This window comes from Aplysia californica, unplaced genomic scaffold (genome assembly GCF_000002075.1).
Source record: "Aplysia californica isolate F4 #8 unplaced genomic scaffold, AplCal3.0 scaffold00290, whole genome shotgun sequence".
Classification (NCBI taxonomy): Eukaryota; Metazoa; Mollusca; class Gastropoda; order Aplysiida; family Aplysiidae; genus Aplysia; species Aplysia californica.
The window spans coordinates 890,975-911,408 of NW_004797560.1; the positions used below are offsets into that span (position 1 = coordinate 890,975).

The following is a 20,434-nucleotide window of genomic DNA, read 5'->3' on the forward strand; positions in this document are numbered from 1 at the left end:
AGAGAGAGAGGGGGGGGGGATGACTGCTCGATTTGAATTATGACAGTTCTTTTCTTCAAATTGTGATTCCTCCAACTCCAAAAAAACGGAGAAAAAACAATCGTTCATCGAACAGACATCCGCAATCTTCATTTAGATCTAGATCTAGGCTAACCTCGCAACTAGATCAATGATTTATGTCTGTCTGTCTAGATCTTGACCTAGGCCATAGAGCTAGAAGAACCAGGTCTAGGAGTCTAGGCCTACTCCAAGGAGCCTACCCTAAGCCCCTGAGCCAAGAGGGCGTTGAAACTTTCCGAAATCACAAGAGTTCCCCTACCGGGTCTGTAGATCTATACTTTGTGACTTTGTTCCCGGTTACCGAGTCTGTATACACTCCCTTTTCTTAAAAACGTTGATTAAAGGCACAAAAAATGTAAATTTTCAGTTACCACGGACTCATATAAAAAAGCTAAGGACATAACTAATCTTTGGGCACTTTGGCTGCCATTTTCTCACTTATTTTACCTCTGAAAACCCGCACTTCCTTCATTCGCAAATATCTCGACTTGTATTCAAGATGAATAGATATTTTTTTCATCCAAATAAGGACAAGAAGTGAACACATTTAAGATGATCAATAACTCTACACATGCCCAAAATTTGACGAGAGCCTGATTCCACCATGCTGCCTCACATATTATCAAGATCTAGATTTAGATCTAGATCTAGATCTATATCTAGATATCTAGATCTTGTACTTCTTCTTGTAGCCTACTGGCTGGTAATCATCGGTAATGTGTAGAACATTGACATTTGTTGCCATGACGATGTCACTTGTAACTTATATTGCACAGCACTGGCACTGCACCCGCCACTACTGCGCCTTTTTACTCGATCAAACCTCATCTCAAGCCTCAGCGGCACGCATACTTTAGATCTAGATCTAGATCTACTTATTTACTATTTACTTACAGCACACGCCTTTGAGTAGTTGAAGCGACGGTCAAAGCAACCAGAAATAAATCGAGTAGGCCAGCCTAAAAACGTAAACAATGTAGCACTGTGAACTGTGAATGAACGGAGGCAAACTGGTCACGTGAGAACGCAAGTCACATGATCAGTTTGTTACTAAAATTAGTTTAAGGGAAGGAACTCTAAAATTGAAAATTTGTGGCCTGCTTTCTACTTTCATTATTTCGCCATCAAGTGGCATCCAGTCGACTATTGTTATTGTGTGTTGAAGCCAACTTTTCAGGCATATCTATATATCTTGTTTTCAACCAATGATTCAATAGAACACTCATCTGGACAGAGACAGAAGTCACCAAAATTTGTAAGCTCATGTCGTTATGAAACAAAACGCAAGATCAGTTTTGTTTTTGTTCGTCTTTCTCATTCAAACGAACGAATGTTTGAGACATCCGAGTGTCAAGAACGAGATAACAAACAATTTGCAAGTCACTGTCATAACTCTGTCACTGTCGCCAGTCGACTGCCAGGGTGTTAACATCAATTATATCATAGTCATAAAGGTGTTGGACCCTAGGATCTAGATTGGGAGGGCTTCCGTAACGAGCGACCACTATGAGACAGCAGAATTGAGGGCTTGTTGGGGTAGGGGTAGGGTTAGGTCTAGGGCCCTCTTCTTTATTGTGTTTGATGGGGTGGTCCCTCGTTACCATGTTACGGAAGTCCTTCCTCTAGATCTAGATTTCCTGAGGTATTTCACTGCAGACTGATAATACCCAGTTTTCAACGCGTTTTTTTTTTTTTTTTTTGTCACTGCTGGCTTTGTTCAGTTTGTACCACGATGTCGATGGTCTCTTTTTTCCCTCAATCTGGCTAGCCCCGCCTAATGAACCGAACTGATCGTGCCAATGGGCACTGGTTATAGAATAAAGTTAGAGAGTAGATTCAGATATCTAGAGGTCTAGATCTAGAAATCTATAGGCTGAGTTTCAGGGTAAGGGAAAAGGTTAGAAATTGGCTTATTGGGTAGGGGTCGGAGTAGGAATCAAGATTGTGATTGTACAGTTAGGAAATATTTTTTTTAAATTGGGGACAAAACCAGGTAATACCCCTAAATTTTTCTCCCCTTGGCAAGCTGGGTATCAAACTTGGGTCTCCTGCATGTGACAGCAAAGCACCTACACTACACCACAAACACTTACTCTGTTCCTTTTAAACCTTTGATTCTTGTGTGACTCATCTTTTGTTTTTATATTGTGTTGTATTCTCATCAGATATAGCCAACAGAAATGCCCGTGACTTCTGGCACCAGTGAACGTCGACTTCTTGTCCTGTACGGAAGTCAGACGGGGACAGCTCATGATGTGGCTGACAGAATAGTCCGGGATGCTAAGCGCAGACATTTCTCGTCCAAAGCTGTTGCTATGGATTCTTATAACATGGTATATAAAATAAAAACACTATCATCCTTCTATGTTTGTAAAATGAAAGCAGCATGCCTGGGTGGTTGTTTTTTTAATTTTGAGCATCTTGGTAGGGTATTACAAAAATGTTGGAAATTGTTTTTTTGAGAGAGCACTGTTTCATGATGTCATACTATTTTCCAATGTGATCAACTATGGTTGGAGCTGAGCAAAGGAATTGTTCTGTTTTGAGAACTTTGGTTGTTTAATTAAAGGAGTCTTTGCCTTGTTCTTATTTACTTTGAAAGCCCAGTCCTTTCAGAGATGGAAATTTACTCAGGACCAACCTCATTTATGTTGTTTCAAGTTTCAAAACGAATATATATAGTAGTTCAAGGACAGTTTAGGAGACAGAAAGGGAACTTTAAAAAATCCTATGAATATTATTCGAATTGTACCCTAAAAGAAAAGTGAATCAGGAGTTTAAGAGGTCACTTTGATACAATTAGTAACAATTATATCATGCATGATGTAGGTTTGAGTGCCAATTTCCTATCCTAGCCTTGATAATTACAGCAATGATCTATATGTGTTCTTTTTTAAGATAAAGATGATCCTCCACCCATTTTTATAAAACTGTCCTATTTTATATATTACTCTGTTTTCATACAGTAACATTTGTTTCAGGGTCAGCTTATCAAGGAGCCTCTGATTGTTTTTGTTTGTTCGACCACTGGCCAAGGAGATGCTCCAGATAACATGAGGGTGAAAAAGTCGTTCTTTCTTGCCTGGACCTATGAACCTGTCTATTTTCATATTGTTTTTGTTGTAATTGGCTCCTCCCCTTCTGTTCAATGTCATTTTGTGATAAGTGCAGGTTTGCTGTAGTTGCTGTCATTTTTTATAACTATCTCACTGAATGGCTTTTTTGTAGTCAAATTGTTTTGTCCACCAAGGGTAGATGGTCGTTTGGTTGTTGGGCCTCTTTGCCATATAATGTATCATGTATTATGTATTGTTTTTCAATGCTCAATATGTGTAGTTTCATGGTGAAATTGAAATCAGACACTCCTCAATATAGCGAAATCGAAGAAACCATTGTTGTGCCCATATAGGGCAATTTTCATCAAATTCAAGGTTTGGGTGGGGGAAGGATGAGAGGCTCAATAACTTTTTTGTTCATTAAAAAAAAAATGTCTGAGTGGCTTTTACTGAAAAATACTCAAGCCTTTGAACTCATAAAACTTTGGCTGCCATTTTCTTGCTTATTTTTCTAAACGACTTTTTACAAAAAATGACATCCCCCCCCCCACCTCCTTCCGTCAAAAATATCTCAACTTTTTCTGTTGAACAAAGATGGAAATTTTTTTAATCCATAAAAAGCAAAGCATATGAACAAGCTTTAAGATTACCCCAGTAAGTCTGTCCGTATGCCCCAAAATTGAAGAGCGCCTGATTTCACAGTGAAGTGACACACATGTATTTGTATAATTATATTGGTGTATGTAGCTCAGTTTTGCTTCAATCAAATCAAGTTTTTGCTCCTTGGTAATATTTATGAAGGTTGTGAGGCCTTGGGATAACAATTCTAGAATCTTTAATTTGACGAAGCGGAATTTTCTTTTTTTTTATCTCAAAATTTGAGATATTGAGTTTTGTGATGTGCATAGTCCAAAAGTCAAAAGCTGTTCTTTTGCAAAAACTGCTTGATGGGTGGAGTTGACGAAGATTCGTTATCTTTTACTTTTAAGAATACATTTTTTCATGTTGTGAGCAGATCAACTTTTGATAAAGTAAAAGTAGAGTTGTTCCGACATCCTATCCGGACATTGGGATAGCCTTGTTAGTAAGACAATTCCTGGGCCTTTGGCCTATTGTGGTAGGGTGGCCAGTTCCTTTACTTCCCTAACTCGAAGTCAGGTACCCATTACTGCTAGGTGGGCAGGAGGGGGCAAACAAATTCTGTTCCGCTTCAGAGACAAGCGCACTAACCGTTCCGCCACCGTCAACTTTTGATAGATGAGGAAAATAGTTGGATAGAAGTTATATTTTGTTAATAAAGTGTTGTTAACATTTTTTTTCAATTGTGGTTCTTTCTTGCAGATGTTCTGGAAGTTTCTTCTAAGAAAAGATCTGCCGAGCACTTCTTTGACCAGTGTCCAGTTTGCTGTTTTGGGCTTGGGTGACTCATCATATCAGAAGTACGTCCTTCCTAATCAAATTCTTTAGTTTATTGCAGCTGCTGCAATGTGCAAAATAGTAACTAATTTGGTAAAAATGAACTGTTCTTTTGAAGTTGATGGACAGAGGAGGAAATTATAAAACTTTATCTTCTTATGCACCCTGCGCATGCAAAAAAACTTTCAGAATTTTTGTTCTTCTAAATTTAGAATTTTCTGTTTGATTTAGTGAACGTGTTCTCGAATAAGTTTTTTATCACAATAGGGAGATGAAAATAGACAAAATTCTTACTTGCATAGAAGATATAAGTATCGGTTGAATTGGTACCGAAAAAAAAATTGGGGACTTTTTTAGAATTATATCTGATAACTGAGTTCTTTTGCTCTTTTAACAAAATCTTTTTGTTCCAGTAATTTCATTAAAAAGAATGTTCTGGTTTTTCAAGCACTTGCTGTCCATAGTTTTATTCACAGTCATTTCTGATAACAAACTGCAGTCTGAAGGCATCTGTCTGAGGATGGTGGTAATGAATTTTATTTCACACGTTTATTTCTGTTTTTGTGTATCTTGTATGGCTTCTTCAGACTAAGATTACCATTATTTTTCATGGTTCTTGCATAGCTGCCAATAATAATAACAATATTAATGATAATAATAGTGATAATAATAATAGTTATGTTATCATAAATTATCTGTCAGTGTCTAACGATGACCAGTTCTTTCAGAGAGGTGAAAATTTATCATGCAAAGCAGAAGAATTAAGGGCTAAGATCAGTATGTAGAAAAAAACCTAACATATCAAATTACATGGTTTTGAAGTTTATTTTAGTACCCTTTTTAGTTTTGATCCTTTTTTACTTGCTGATGCTGAAGGGAAAATCTGAACTTTCAGGACCGAATTTGCTAATGAAAATGAAAACTAAGGCGATAAGTGTTTGAGAGATATTTTGCTACCGGTCAACATTTGAATATCTTGAATTTATGGAAGGCAGCAAAAGTGTGTGTGAAGGATTCGGAGGGGAGATGTTTGGTCAATGCCCGCCATCTTGACCCTTTGTTCATGGGTAGAGTTCATGTTTTTTGTTTTTGAAAAGTTGGTTAGGGCATAAGTTTAAATAACAATTATTATTTCATGTTTTTTTGCTTGCACTTTTATCACCCGAATCAAAGTAACGATTCATATTTTTCTACCTTTCACCTCTTTTCCTAGATTCAACGTGGTGGGGAAGAAGCTTCAGAAAAGACTGGAACAACTCGGAGGTTCCTCCATCACGAAGCTAGGGCTTGCTGATGACCAGCATGACTTGGGGTGAGTGGCTCGGCTCATGGTAGAGCAGTGAAATCAGGTGTTTGTCAATTTTTAGGCATATGAAGTTATTGGTAAAATCTTAAATCTTGTTCATGGTCTCACTTTTGGTGGAAAAGTGAAGTGGGGTAGCCTAGTTTTTTAGGTAATTTTAGCGAGAAAATGGCTGCCAAAGTTTGGTATCTTCTAAAGCTGGAGAGTACTTGAAAAATGAAAATTTACTTATTTGATGCCCTTATTCAATGTTTTTCAGTAAAATTCACATGGAAATGTGTTTTTGTATGGACATAAAAAGTGTTGAGCCAAATACAATGTGACAAAAATTACCCAACTGGATAAGAAATTCTTGTTTCTTCGATTCCATCATTTTGAAGATCACCTGCTTTCACCATGGTACCTCACAATTGATGCCATAACATTTTAAACATTATATATTTTGTATGGACTTGCTCAAGTATGATAGAGTGTAAAACAGCAATTAGGGACTGTTAAGCACTGGCAGGTCATTATTTCATATCATCTTCTGAGCCAGAGACAGCACCTACGATAATGATAATAATTACTGCTTTTATATAGCGCTTATCCATGCATCACATCATGCTTAATGCATTTTACAACTCAATGTATCTGGCTATGTTATATTTCATTGTGCTGATGTTAGAAGAGGCACTTAATGCCTCAATGCTTTAAAGATTATAAACGTCGATGAACTGGCCTGAGTATGATAATATTTAAACTGCTGCTATAGACCGAAGGCACTGGCAAGTCATCATTGCTTGTCAACCTCTGATCCAGAGATGACATTTCTAGGTATCCAGGCGTGTTTTATTTTAGCATGCAGATCCACTGGGCACAATGTAAGACGGTAACGGGTCCATTTGTTTCTTCATATAAAGCTATTGAATGTTGTTTGACTTCCGTCATCAGTAGTATCTGCTAATTGTTGTATGAATTGATGCAAAGAAAAAAACTTGCAGAATTTGTGCCCATTATTGTTTCCTAGGCTGCTACTGTCTGACAAAGTAGGAATTATTACTGGCAATATTTGGGAAAATGTTCATTTTTCTGCATCACAAATGGCATTTCCTTTGGTTTATTTTTTAGAAAACCTCAGACTGGCTTTTACAGTTTATCTTGTGATAAAAAGTTTTGAAAATGCAAATATCATTCTAATTGAACATTGTTTAACAAATACTCTTACCAGCAACACATTATTTTCAAAACTCTGAAATGATAATAACGTCCTTATTCTTTTCATTACTTCTAAGAATACGTTATAAATGTTGTGGGCGTCGTTTTGCAGAGTGGATGCAGTGGTATCTCCCTGGCTGTCAGAGCTGTGGGCCAAAGTGATGGAAATGTGGCCCTTGCCCCCAGGCTTGGAAGTGATCAGTGAGTCTGTGTGGTAGGTGAACGTCTTGCACTGAGTATGCTGGAAGCTCTTCTTTTTCTTCTTTGCTTCTTTGCATTCTTTGCTAGATCTCAGGCTAGTACCTGAGGTGTGACTACATACAGATTAACCCCCACACATACATGCACACACACATGCGGACTTGCACGCTCGCACACATGCAGGCACGCACGCACACACACATACACACACACACACACACACACAAACACACAAGTTTTATTCATATGATTTGATGATATTGCTACATCGGAAAGTGAGAAATATAAGCTGCTTCAATAAGCCGATGCTCGTTCACTGGGCTGTAATGTTACCCACAATGGCCGAGAATTCCACCTCTGGGAGAGACTTTGAAGGGGGGAGGCATTATTGTGTCTATGCACTTTTGTTTATTTAAGCAAACAAACATACTATTGTTCGCACAATCAAAATGGTGGACCAAGGCATAGATGACTCTGATTTAAATTTAACCCACATTGTTTTGGGTAGGTTTAACAGACAAGGCTATCTGCTGACTGGTCTGATCATACTCAATTCAATCTCTAAGATGTCCGTAAGTGGGTGGTTGGTGGGTGCTCTGGTGGGGTATGCTCCTACTTTTTTATCAAACATCTGTCATCCTTATCTCTCGTCCTTCTTTTATGTGTTTATTACTACCTTGTAACACCTCTAATCTTCGACACTTATATGACGTAATTGTGCTGAAGTGCCCTAAAATTCTTACTAAAAATTGATTAGATTACCGTACAGAGTTTGAAATGTTTAAAAAATGTTATTGATATGTATGTCATTTATAATTTATTCAGTTTCCATGGACGTCTCTTCTGTAAAATGTGGTGGGGGGGGGCGGGGGGTATTATAGGGGCCAATGGCCTAGAATACAGAACAAAACACCAACTGCCTCCCAAATGATCTAAATTTTGTTTTGTTGATGGGGGCTTGAAAAAATCCTCTACGCTTTTTTTTGTTTTACTCCTGACTTTCCTCAGCCCTCCCCCCAAGTACAAAGCCGTGTTTGTGGACATGGAGTCTTCTCAAGAGGAGCGACCCCTTCCTGTGTCCAGTGATATAAGCCCGGGCCCTCTGTGTCCATTTCATGCGAGATTATTGTCCAATCAAAGAGTGACCGCCGCCGACCACTTCCAGGACGTCCGTCTCATCAAGCTGGACATCACTGGCTCGGGACTTAGGTCAGAGGTTACGTTTTGCTCTGAATCTTTTGGTACACATTGTCAATTAGAAAATATTTGTAAGTCAAAGTGTACTTTCTGGTTTTAATTTTTAGGTACACATTGTCAATTAGAAAATAATTGTAAGTCAAAGTGTACCTTTTGCCCAGAATTCTTAGTTTCTGTAGCAGGTTGAATATTGCTGTGAATTCTTGCCGCATTATCAACAAGAATTGGCAAGCTTTTTGTTTTTGTTATGAGAGGGGTGTGTGTTGGAAGTTGAGATTGGGATGACTAGTTTAATTGAAATGGACTGCTCAGTGTAAGATTCCAGCATTGGTCACTTTTCATTAGGCATAATATAGTGGAGTCTTTCACTAAGAAGTCAAAATGGATCGTTCACTAACTAACTTGTGCTTCTTTCTTTGCTACTTTCAGTCATGATTTCTAAAGTATTTGTTTCAAGTCATATCAGAAAGGCCAGGGTTGTTAAAACAAAAATAAGGTTGGTTGGGTTCCCATGTATGCTTTGAAATGGGAAAGGAGCACTGTTGTAAACAATTTGGATCACGTAATGAGTTTTGATACCGAGCAATTTTGGGGAGCCAAGTACGTTTTAGCAACTGGCCGATGGTATGTTTACCTAAACAGATTCTATGTCAGTCCTGCATTTATTTAATAGTCTCGTATACAAGTCTTAAAATGAACAAGATTGTTTAGGATATCTTTTCATTTTCCAGTCTGCAGCTCTCTATGCATGGCCTATGAACCACTTCTCAAAACATGCTTTAATGGGGGGGCTCTCGTGGCCTAAAGGTTAAGGTGTTGGCCTCTCATTCAAAGGTCCCGGGTTCGAATCCGGGTAGTGACCGAAAAATGTTCTTCTCTAAATTTGTCTCCTTTCACCCCCTTTCCTGCTCTCTAGCAATATTCTGTCGTCTGCTTTCGTCTCTTTTTTCTGCCCCCACTCCTTCATCTCCTTTGCCCCCCTCCTCTGGGCTCCTGATTCTTTCTACAGCCTTTATACTGCTATTCCTTGGCTCCTTCTTACTGCTGTCTTTCAGCCACACCCCTGATCTTCTGGTTGGAAAGATCTACACCTAGCCTTCTCGGACAAGGGCGAAAAATCTCGGAGGGCTCGTGTGCAAGCTGCGCAAGTTAAAGATCCCTTGGTGGTCTAAAATCGATAAATTAGGCTACGGCCGCCACCCGGGCAAAATTAAAAATTTCCTACCAACTGAAAAAGTTTAATGTGTCCCGCGCGCTCATATGACCTTATGCAGTTGCGAACGCCGTAAAAACACTTACAAAAACTAAAAAAACAATGATTTAATTTTTTTTTTTTTAATCTGTTTCTTAATCTGTGGTATCAGTTGCACATGCTCAAGAAATATTTTGTTGAAATTCCAATTCTTAATGTTAAAAGAAAAAGGTGGGAAAAAATACATAAAGTAAGTAAATTTTTAAAAGAATGAAATAGTTCTGTCTCTCTCCCGTAAAATTTTGCTTTCTGGGCCTGGTAAAAATTTTAACGGCTTGCTGACAACATTATGTCAATTAATTATTTTTTCATTTTCTGTTCCAGTTTTGAACCTGGGGATGTAGCGATGATTCACCCGGAGAACTTAACCGACACAGTGGAGGCTTTTCTCTCTCTGCTCGAACTCAATCCAGATCAGATGTTCAGATTGGAGGAAAATGATCCAGGTTTGTGTGTTCTTCCTTCACAGCTCATACTAAAGCTCAAGACTCATTTGTTGAATTCTTAGTTGTAGTGTGTTAGTAAGTGCTGATATGTTTTGCCTTTATTTCTGTGCGTACATGTATGGTTAATGTATAGTTGAGAAAGTTCTGGGGGCTCTCGTGGCCTAGAGGTTAAGGTGTTGGCCTCTCATTCAAAGGTCCCGGGTTCGAATCCGGGTAGCGACCGAAAAATTTTCTTTTCTAAAATGATCTCCTTTCACATCCTTTCCTACTCTCTAGCAATGTTCTGTTGTCTGCTTTCATTTACACTTTCTGCCCCCACCCCCTCGCCTCCTTTGCCCCCTCCTCTGAGCTCATGACTCTTTCTGCAGCCTTTCTACTGCTACTCCTTGGCTCCTCCTAACTGCTGTCTTTCTGCCACACCCCTGATCTTCTGGTAGGAAAGATCTACACCTAGCCTTCTCGGACAAGGGCGAAAAATCTTGGAGGGTCGGTGTGCAAGTTGCGCACGTTAAAGATCCCTTGGTGGTCTAAAATCGATAAGAGTAGGCTTCGGCAGTCGCCCGGGCAAAATTCAAAATTTCCCACCAACTGAAAATATTAGGTGTGTCCCGCGCGCTCATATGACCTGATGCAGTTGCGAGCGCCGTAAAACACTTTACAAAAACAAAAAGAAAGTTCTTCTTTGTGTATAGAGGGCGCGGTGGCAAAGCGGTTGGTCCGCTCGTCTCCGAAGCGGAAAGTGCGGGTTTGAGCCTCGGTTCGGATGCAGATTTTTTTCGCCCCCTCCTGCCCACCCAGCAGAAATGGGTATCTGTCTTCGAGTTGGGGAAGTAAAGGCAGCTTGGAAAGAAACTGGCCACGCTACCACAATATGCCGAAGGCCCAGGAAGTTGTCTCACAAATAAGGCAATACCCAATGTCCGGATCGGATGCAGGAACAACTTTATATGGTTCATGTATAGTTGAGAAAGTTCTTTTTGCAGTTGAACTGGTTTTCTTGTTACTTTGATACATTTTATCTTATGTGAATGAAGTATTACGCTCAGTGGTCATGTGATATTAGTGAAGCGCTCGGAGTTTGTACTCGTATTGGATAGAGTGCTATATATATACAATCCATTATTATTACTATAATGACTTGTATGGAATAGAGTTCTTTATAAATGCAATTAGTTTGATTTCTCTTTCAACAAGTGAGATCAGAGGCCACCGTGATTGTTTTTATTTTGGGGCAGTTTTTTGTCTTTTTTATTTTATTTGTGTGTTCTTTGTCAGATTACTGATGTATGTGTATTTGAACAGATTGTTGTACATTGAATGGGCCAGTACGCATGACTTTCATTTAAATCTTACTTCGTTATGAAGCAGGGAGAACCATGTGGGAGTTGGTGCAAAAGAAGAAATATTTATCATTGTTATTTTTAGTTGTAGTAGTAGTAGCATTGGTATTAATATCATTATTATTATTATTATTATTATTATTATAATTTTCATTATTGTCATCATTGTTATTACTATTATCAGTTATATTATTATTATTATCATTATTACAATTACTTTCTGCTGTATTCTATTTGGGTTCGTGAAAGGTACAGTATTAATTGGCTTGGCCACCACTTCTTTGTCAATAAATATGGGATATTCTATTTCTCTTGGAGAAACCGGAAACGTGGATAAGAGCTTGGTTTTGTATATAGTAATACTGGCTACGTCTGTTTATGTTGACCGGCCAGGGCAAAGTGGGTGGTTGGCGGGTGCTCTGGTGTGGTTTGCTTCTTCTTTCCTATCAAACGTCTATCCTCTTTTTCTCCTCTCCTTCTTTTTTGTGTTTGTTACTCTCTTGTAACATCTCTAATCTCCGGCACTTATATACACCTTATTGTGTTGCAAATGCCGTAAAACACTTACTAAAACTAAACCTAAGGCCGTGGCAAGCATGCATGTCCTAAGTATATGTTCTGTGGCCAGGTGAAATGAATTAAACAGATAATGTAATGTGAATTTTATTTTTGTCTTTCTTTTTATTTTATTTTTTATTTTATTAATTTTTTGTTTTGTTTTGCCATAAACAGAGGTGCCTCTGCCCGCCAGATTCCCGTCCCCTTGCAGTATACGCTGGCTCGTCACGCACTATCTGGACATCAACTCAGTCCCGCGGAAGTCCTTCTTCGAGCTGCTGAAGTACCACGCCGATGATGAGCTGGAGAGAGAGAAGCTGGAAGAGTTCTGCACCCCAGAAGGACAGGTAGATTTTTTGTGTGATAAAATCTTAACCATAGCTGCCAACCAGTATGTTAAGGACATATCATGGGCTCTCTTGTTCTTGAGGTTACGGTGTTCGCCTCTCATTCAATAGGTCCCGTGTTCAAAACCTGATAGTAATGGAAATTTTTCTTGTCTAACAGTTTTCTCGTTTCACCTCCTCTCCTGCTGTTAAATTATGTTCTTTTGTCTCCTTTTACTAGCCCCCCCCCCCTTTCTTCTTTTACTCCTTGGCTCCTTCTTACTGCTCTCTTTCAGCCACATCCCTGATATTAGGGTAGGTAATATCTAGCACTTAGCTTTCTCGGATAAGGGCGAAAAAATCTCTGAGGTCCTGTGTGCATGTTGCAGATCCCTTGGTGGTCCAAAATCGAAAAGAGTAGGCTTCCATCGCCACACGTGCAAATTTCCTAATTAATTCCTACCAAACTGAAAATGTTTAATGTGTCCCGCAATCTCATATGACCTTATGCAGTTGCGAGCACTGTAACACACTTTCCAAAACAAACAAAAGACATTTCGACTACTCATTGTAAGACACCATTCTCCACACTTTCCCAAAGGATGTATGGTGAAGTCTTACACTGAGCAGTTGATATATATTACGTTTTTTTTAGGGTCTGAGCACAGAAGTCTGTTTTTGTGTCAGAAAACATGAATTGTTTTCTAGTTTGGCTCCTCAGTAACTTGCTGATGATTTAAGAAAAATTTTTAACTTTCAAGACTGAATTTGCGAACGATTTTGATCCTTTATTCAATTGGAGAGGTTTTACAGTTAACATTTCTTACATAATTGCTGCTGGTCTACTAGGAGCAGTTTGTGAATTTACTGCCTGATGAAAAATGTGTGTGAAGGTTTGGAGAGGGGCCACTTATTCAATGCCCATCGTCTTTAACCGCTGTGTACCTAGAGCCTGTTATTTTGTTTTGAAAAGTTGGCAGCTATGTACTTTGTGTGTTTTGATGTTAACAATAAAACTGCCTTCATCTCCCTGGTTCACTGACAGACCAAAGATCCAGGGTAATTAATTTTTAAAAGATGGAGTGATGTTTGCTTCAGATTTACAGTAAAATAGATAATACTGTGTACATATTTTCAAAATTTCCATGATTATTCATTATGTTTGAAATATTGTTTGGTTGAGGGAATTTAGTTTTAAAACATTTTTCTGTTCTTTTTAAGTTAATAAGTAAGTTTACTCAGTGTTTTAGGCAATTGGCCCACATCACATCACATGATACAGTCATTTGTGAAATAAAGTTTCCATAATGCAGAGTACAGGTTGTGCCAATATCTCTTCTCATGAGTGAAACTTTTTTATTCCTCAGGAAGAGCTGTATTCATATTGCAACAGAGTGAAGAGAACCATTTTAGAGGTACTTGTTAGTTCTGTAACACATGTAAAGAAATGATCTCTGTTTTGATGTGGAAATAACTCTTTCTGTAAAAAATGTATACATAATGTATCTCTTTACATTTTGAAGACCAACATTTTGACCTTGGGAACGACACTTGACATGAATTGCCTCACTCTACCCAGGTTGGAATGGGTACCCGGCCATAGACAGCAAAAGGTTTTGTCAATATGTTAGTGTTTTAGTGCAGATAAAATGGCAGCTTGCAGTGTATGCTTACCAGTAGTTGAAGTTGTTTCGAAATGCTGTCAGGTCAGCTGGGGTTATAATATAGATTGTAAAGCGCACAGAGCTTGCTGTGGAGTGGGAATTTGCGCTATACAAACGCTCTTTATTATTATTAGGTTTGTTTTAGTTCTACTAGTTTCAACCTTGGACACGCTACAGTGAGAGTTCCTGGATCAAGAATGTTACAGATAATGCTATAAATTACTTTTATATAGCTCACATCCCCTAAAAAGGTACTCACTGCACAAATAATAATAATACAATAAATATTGTTCCAATAATAATCCTTTCATTCCCTCCCCCTTCTGGTGTTTCTCTCTGTCGGTCTTTTTTTTCTTCCCAGCACTAAATGACCATTATTGTGTTGATGATGTGCTTCAATTTACGCATACAAATAAAAACTCGACAGATTCTTGAAGACTTTCACAAGACCAGTAAACGGATCCCATTCGATTACCTCTTTGATGTCATCCCTGCCCTTCAGCCCAGAGCTTTCTCCATAGCTTCTTCAATAAAGGTGAGTAGTTTTTGCAGGGATCCCGCTCTTTTTTTTTTTTTTCCTTTTAAAAAAAAATAATAAAGTGTTACTTTTGGTAATTTTACTGAAAGGAGGTTAGAAGAACTGTTAATATTTTCTGCATTTGTTTTTCCGTTTCATTATAGCCACTTTAATGTAAAAAATACTCGAGGGGAGAAATGGGAAGTGGCCATTTGTACAGGTGATTGTCTTATACAGGTGATAGTTAGAGCAGGTTCGACTGTATATATACATGTGTCATGATGCAATGAGATCAGGCGCTCGTCAGTTTTTAGGCAGATGAAATTGTTGGTATAATGTTAAAGCATGTTCATTTGTCTTTCTTTTGATGAAAAAAAAAATACCCATCTATCTTGAATAGAAGTTGAGATGTCTGTGAACGAAGGAGAGGGTGGGGGTCACCTGGTCTGTTGTCAAGGGTAAAATTAGTTAAGAAATGACCGCTAAAATTTAATGTCTTCCAAATCTCGAGTGTCCTTGGAAACTGAAAATTTACTTTTTTTGTGTGTTTGATTAATGTCTGTCTGTAAAATCCGCACAGAAATATGTGGACCTAAAAGGTGTTGATCTCCCCCCCCCCCCCCCCAAAAAAAAAAAGAAAGAAAAAGAAATTCAATAAAAATTGTCCAACTAGGAGAAAAACCTTTGATTTCTTCGATTTCATTGATTTGACGAGTGTATGATTTCACCATGATGCCACACATATGTCTGATGATTGTTTTGTATAGGTAAGACTCATCGTCACAACAATGGTAATTTTGTGCTGGGAAAAAAAACTGATCATGCAAAAATACTGGTTGAATTGTTGAAGACGGAATCCCATTGTCAAGGAGAAACGTTGTTCTAGACAGGTGGACATCTTATACAGTATCATTATGAAATAATAAAAATGCACGTGGAAAAAATTAGGAGTGGCCATTTGAACAGGTGATTGTCTTATACAGGTGACTGTTTGAGCAGGTTTGTCTCTCTCTCTCTCCTCAGGCCCACCCAACCCAGCTGCATCTTCTCATGGCTGTCGTTCGCTACCGTACAAAACTTCAGAACGCACGGCGCGGCGTCTGCTCCACCTGGCTGTCCAGCCTCAGTCCGGACAGACAAGACACGTACGTGCCCATCTGGGTCAAAAAAGGGACCATACGATTCCCCGCAGACCACGATGTCCCTCTTGTGTTGGTGGGTCCAGGTAAGATAAGAAAACGTCATTATTACTGTATTCTGTTTACCATGATAAGTGCTGTGTTACTAATTCATGATCATGGTAAGTAATGTTACTAATTTATGACTATTTTTGTACTCTTCATGTGGTCAAAAGGTTTCTTTGCCATATCGACAGGCCAAAGGGCTAGAACCCAAATGGCCGCTGGATCAGAAAAGTAAAGTAAAAGTAAAGTATGTGGTCAAAAGGCAGACCATGAGAATGCCTAACATACTTTTTCCCTGTTACCTTTGTAAAAGTATAATATGTGCATTTTCTGCAAGGTTAGATTCGGTTTTGACCAAAGCCGTACTGGGTATCTCAGTCAAACTTATCAGGACGAAATCTCGCAGCTGCATTGATCAACGATAGATGACTGTATATTATACCAGTAAAAGCAGAAATCTTCCCCTCTAAGATTATTCTATACAGTCTAGCAAGTGCATGGCAAAATCAGTGGGGTGCGAAAATCTTTTCATTACAAATTTGTTTTAAATGCAAAGATTATACATGAATAAGAAAAAGAAATTGGGACCAGGAAATCTCTTCTCTATGTGCAAACTAGATTCTAGAAAGCAGAACAAAAGTTAGGTTTATTTCTTTCCCTTCCTTTCCAGGTACAGGTTTGGCACCATTCCGCAGTGTTATACAAGAAAGAGCTTCTCAAGGAAAAGGTGGTAAGTGGACAGAAATTTAAATTCTTTTCCATACGTTTGTACCACGACCCAATGGAATCAAGTCCTCATCAAATTTTGGGGCATATGGTGTTATTGATATCATCTTAAAGTTTGTTCCTTTGTCTTGCTTTTGATTTTTTTTTAAATACCCAGCTGTCTAGAACAGAAGCCGAGATATCTGTGCTTGAAGGAGGTGGGAGTTGCCTGGGGTAACAGAGGTAAAATTAGTGAGAAAATGGCTGCCAAAGTTTACTCACTTCAAAAGCTGGAGTGTCTTTGGAAACTACATTTACGGGTTTTTTTTGTGACTTTGATCATTGTTTTTCAATAATATCCATGCAGAGAGGTCAAAGTGTTCCTTTCCTTCAAATTGTAACGGATTTAGACAAATTAAACATTTAGTGTTAAGATTGTGTCCTGAACAAAATAAAACAGATTCTTGCATCCTGTGAAAACCTAATTTTTTTACATACAAATATGTTGTAAACGTTGGTGACGATATCTATAAAAGCATGTGGTCTGCTATAGTACTCATTTACTTCTTTCAGGTGTGGTGCTGTTTTTCGGCTGTCGCAGCAAGCACAAAGATTTCTTTTGTGAGGAGGAATTTGCAAAGTTAGAGGAAAAGGGTCTCATCAGCCTACACACAGCTTTCTCTAGGGATCAGGTAAAGATGCGTCTTTTTTATGACTCCACTCAACCGTGTCACTCTGAAGAAGTCCACATCGTAAGTCGTCTAATTGCGATATAATTGACAAGGACTTGAGGAAAAAATTTATCGGGTATATCAGTCTTTCTGCTGGGATGTTGTATACCTCTCAGCACGAGTTGGCCCTGACAGGCAGGGTCGAAGCCCACCTCATAAGTGTTCTAAATTGTATCGATACAAACGTAAAAATACTTACATTAAGAAACAAATTTTTTACAAACATCTGGCTAGAAGTGGCATTGTGCCTAAATTTGCTGGCTCCATCTGCTGAACTGAATATTCTGAGATAAGAGTTGTGTATATTTCTAGTATTTCTTAGAAATGTGCTAAACGGAGGTGCACAAATCAAGTATTTCTTAACTTTTCTTAACCCTTGTTTCTTCTGGTTCTATGGGGAGGGTTTTTGTGGTCCTCTTCTTTGGCAGAGGGTGGTTGGTGGATGTTCTGGTGTGGTCTGTTCTTTTTTTTTTCCTATTGAACATTTCCTGTCCTTATCTCTCCTCCTTCTTTTTTGTGGTATCTTTTTAGAAACACCTTTAATCTTTGGCATTTGTACATATGTTACTCTGTTTGTGTTGCAAGTGCAATAAAGTTCTTATTAAAGCTAATAAACCCAAACTCCGTTGTAACACCTCTAATCTTCAGCACTTATATAATCGTTTTCCAAGATTTGTAAAAAATCTTACTAAAACTAAAAACAGTCAAGAGTATTATCCAAACTTTTTCCCCTCAGGATGAGAAAATCTATGTGCAGCACCGAATCCGTGAGCAAGGCAGGCAGGTGTGGAATGTGCTGAGTGAGCAGAATGGAGCGTTCTACATCGCAGGGTGAGGCAAATTGACATGAATTACAGGCTTATTTATTATAATACTTGGCATTAGTTATAGGCTTATTTTTTATAATACTTGGCAGGGTGAGGCAAATAGACATCAATTACAGGCTTATTTATTATTATAATACATGGCAGAGTGAGGCATATAAGCATGAGTTATAGGCTAAATTTGTTGCATCGCAGAGTGAGGCAAATTGACATAAATTAAAGGCTTTATTATTATACATATTGAATTGAGTTAACTATACATTTTCACCCCTTCAGTGCCTCGCCCAGAATTGTCTTGAGCCCTTTGGTTGGGTTTTTGAGCAGTCATTGGTGGGTGGTTTGTGCATGCTCTCGTGTTGTTTGCTCCTTCTTTCATTTTTTTATCAAATGTCTATCGTCCTTATCTCTCCTCCTTTTTTTGTGTTTGTTATCCTCTTGTAACACCTCTAATCTTGGTTGGTTGGAAGGAACTGCAGTGTGGTTTGCTTCTTCTTTTCTTCTGTCAATCATCTGTCTTCCTCATCTCACCTCCTTCTTTTCTCTGTAACACCTCTGATCTGCTGCACTTACAATATGCATGACCTATTCTTGTTGCAAGTCCGGTAAAACTGAATGAAAACTATTGCTTTGGGTCTTTTTGATTGTATTTGTCCAGGAATGCTAAGTCTATGCCTGACGACGTGAAGGAGGCGCTGTGTGATGTGATTTCTGAGCATGGAGAAATGACGAAAGAACAGGCCGCGACCTACATTCAAGCTCTTGAGAGAGTTCGTCGCTTCCAGGTGGAGGCCTGGTCATAGCCCTCCTCCGATTTGCTTTAGTTTCAGTTTTGGTAAAAGTTTTACAGTACATTCAACACAATTAGGTCATATAAATGCTGCAGATTAGAGGTGTTACTAAAGAGTAACATTCAAAGAAAAGAAGGGGGAAAGGTAAGGACGATAGATCTTTGATAAAAAAAAAAAAGCCAATCCAGATCTGCCAAGTACTCTGGCTAAGCCCTTCGATTAAATTTGGGGAAGGGGGGGGGGGGGGGCCTATGGAAGAACCCTGATCAGATTTTCATGAATTTAAAATTTGTCCTTAAATTTCATAACCATCGGTCGTATGCAATGGGTCCTGAATGAGGTGAAATTACACAGGTTTATTTTGCGTTTATTTGCAATGTTTGCACGACTTGATGTAAATAACGTGAAAGCACACTTTTTTGTGTGTGTGTTAGTTAATTTGTGTGTATTTGAAATACACATTTATTTGCCCTGATTGGGTCTTAGTGTCATCTGAATCAACTGGGATCCTGGAGACTGATTGTTTCTCGAATTTTTTTCCTCAAGCACCGATTTTTACGGAAGATTCTGAAAGAAACTTCAATATTCGGACATGAAGGTATTGGGAGGTCTGTCATAGCTTTCCTCATCTTTCTCTGATTGTGATAAATGGAGATGTCGGCTGAGAATGGACGCTTCAAATATCTAGATTTTTAAATTAAGTGATGCCGTTCTCTTCGAGTTCATAAGGTCTTGTATCATTTCATCCTGGTAACTTGTTCAAAGTCGGTCTAGAAACTTGATTTGTCTATGTTCAAGGCGCTAAATTTGGAGAAATAACTCATTTTGTCAGGATACCTCCTATTGAACCTGTTTGTTTTGCAGTGTAAAGGAAATTAAAATGGGAATTTAGAAAAGAAAAACCCAAAAATTGTTTGGTTAAATCACAGATAGTTTTTGAAAGTCTTGACATTAAATGTGTTTATTTTAAAGAAAAGGTGGTATTTTTATACTTCTTTTAATTCAGAGAATGTATGAGGTGGGCTTTTGACCTTGCCTGCTATATACTATGTATGTTTGCCATAGTAACGCCTATTTATTAATTTATTTTTATTTGATTATATAAATATTTGTACAGAGTACAGTCCACTCATCTCATATTGAGTAAGTCTGTGTTATTATCTTTGTGATACTCCTTACGATTTTGTCAGTATACTGTGGAAGCGCATAACTTGTATTTGAGCAACTTCTAAACTGCAGAAAATTCAGTGGTCCTGCAAAAGTCCCTTTAAGCAGACTTTATTGTATTAGACCTTTTAATTAGAGTATGAGGATTGTTTCACACAAAACTGTATGAACTAAGAGATGAAATAACTCGAGACTTTGGTGGTTGGGGGGGGGGGGGGCGGGTGTTGCTGTTATGTTGTTTTTGGGGGGATTTTTTCTAATAAATAGTCTTGAAAGTGTGACATGTCTGTGTTTGATTTCATTTTATCACATTAATGAGTTTGGGTTTTTTTTACTGCAAGTTTTAGGGGTAACCTGGAAAGTGTCAAGCGTTTAAGCGCTTTCTCCTGACAGGCTGTATCCAGATTAACTATTTTTTAAATTTTTACTTGTACTGTTAATATGGTGTTTGTGGCGTAGCTGTTTGGAGTTTCACTGGCTGTCTCATGCAGGAGACCCAAGT

The 20,434-nt window shown here is 38.4% G+C and overlaps 2 protein-coding genes across 2 annotated transcripts in view; one reads left to right on the top strand and one right to left on the bottom strand.

Moving 5' to 3' along the window:
* LOC101864074 overlaps positions 1-1,058 on the bottom strand; it is a 24,979-nt gene extending 23,921 nt beyond the window's left edge. The window contains exon 1 of the mRNA XM_005101601.3: positions 955-1,058. The gene's annotated coding sequence lies outside the window, so the exon portion shown is untranslated. The remainder of the gene's footprint in view (positions 1-954) is intronic.
* A 105-nt stretch (positions 1,059-1,163) lies between these two features.
* LOC101845011 (NADPH-dependent diflavin oxidoreductase 1) lies at positions 1,164-19,007 on the top strand (the record flags this gene model as incomplete). The annotated part of the gene is given in 16 exon segments (XM_005101605.3): positions 1,164-1,315; positions 2,226-2,393; positions 3,042-3,119; positions 4,458-4,555; positions 5,746-5,844; positions 7,145-7,246; positions 8,242-8,442; positions 10,007-10,128; positions 12,201-12,373; positions 13,720-13,767; positions 14,444-14,551; positions 15,557-15,758; positions 16,388-16,447; positions 16,996-17,114; positions 17,890-17,984; positions 18,633-19,007. Coding segments are annotated over 15 exon segments (1,803 nt in total). The 5' UTR covers positions 1,164-1,315; positions 2,226-2,240.
* Between the last annotated feature and the right edge of the window lie 1,427 nt (positions 19,008-20,434).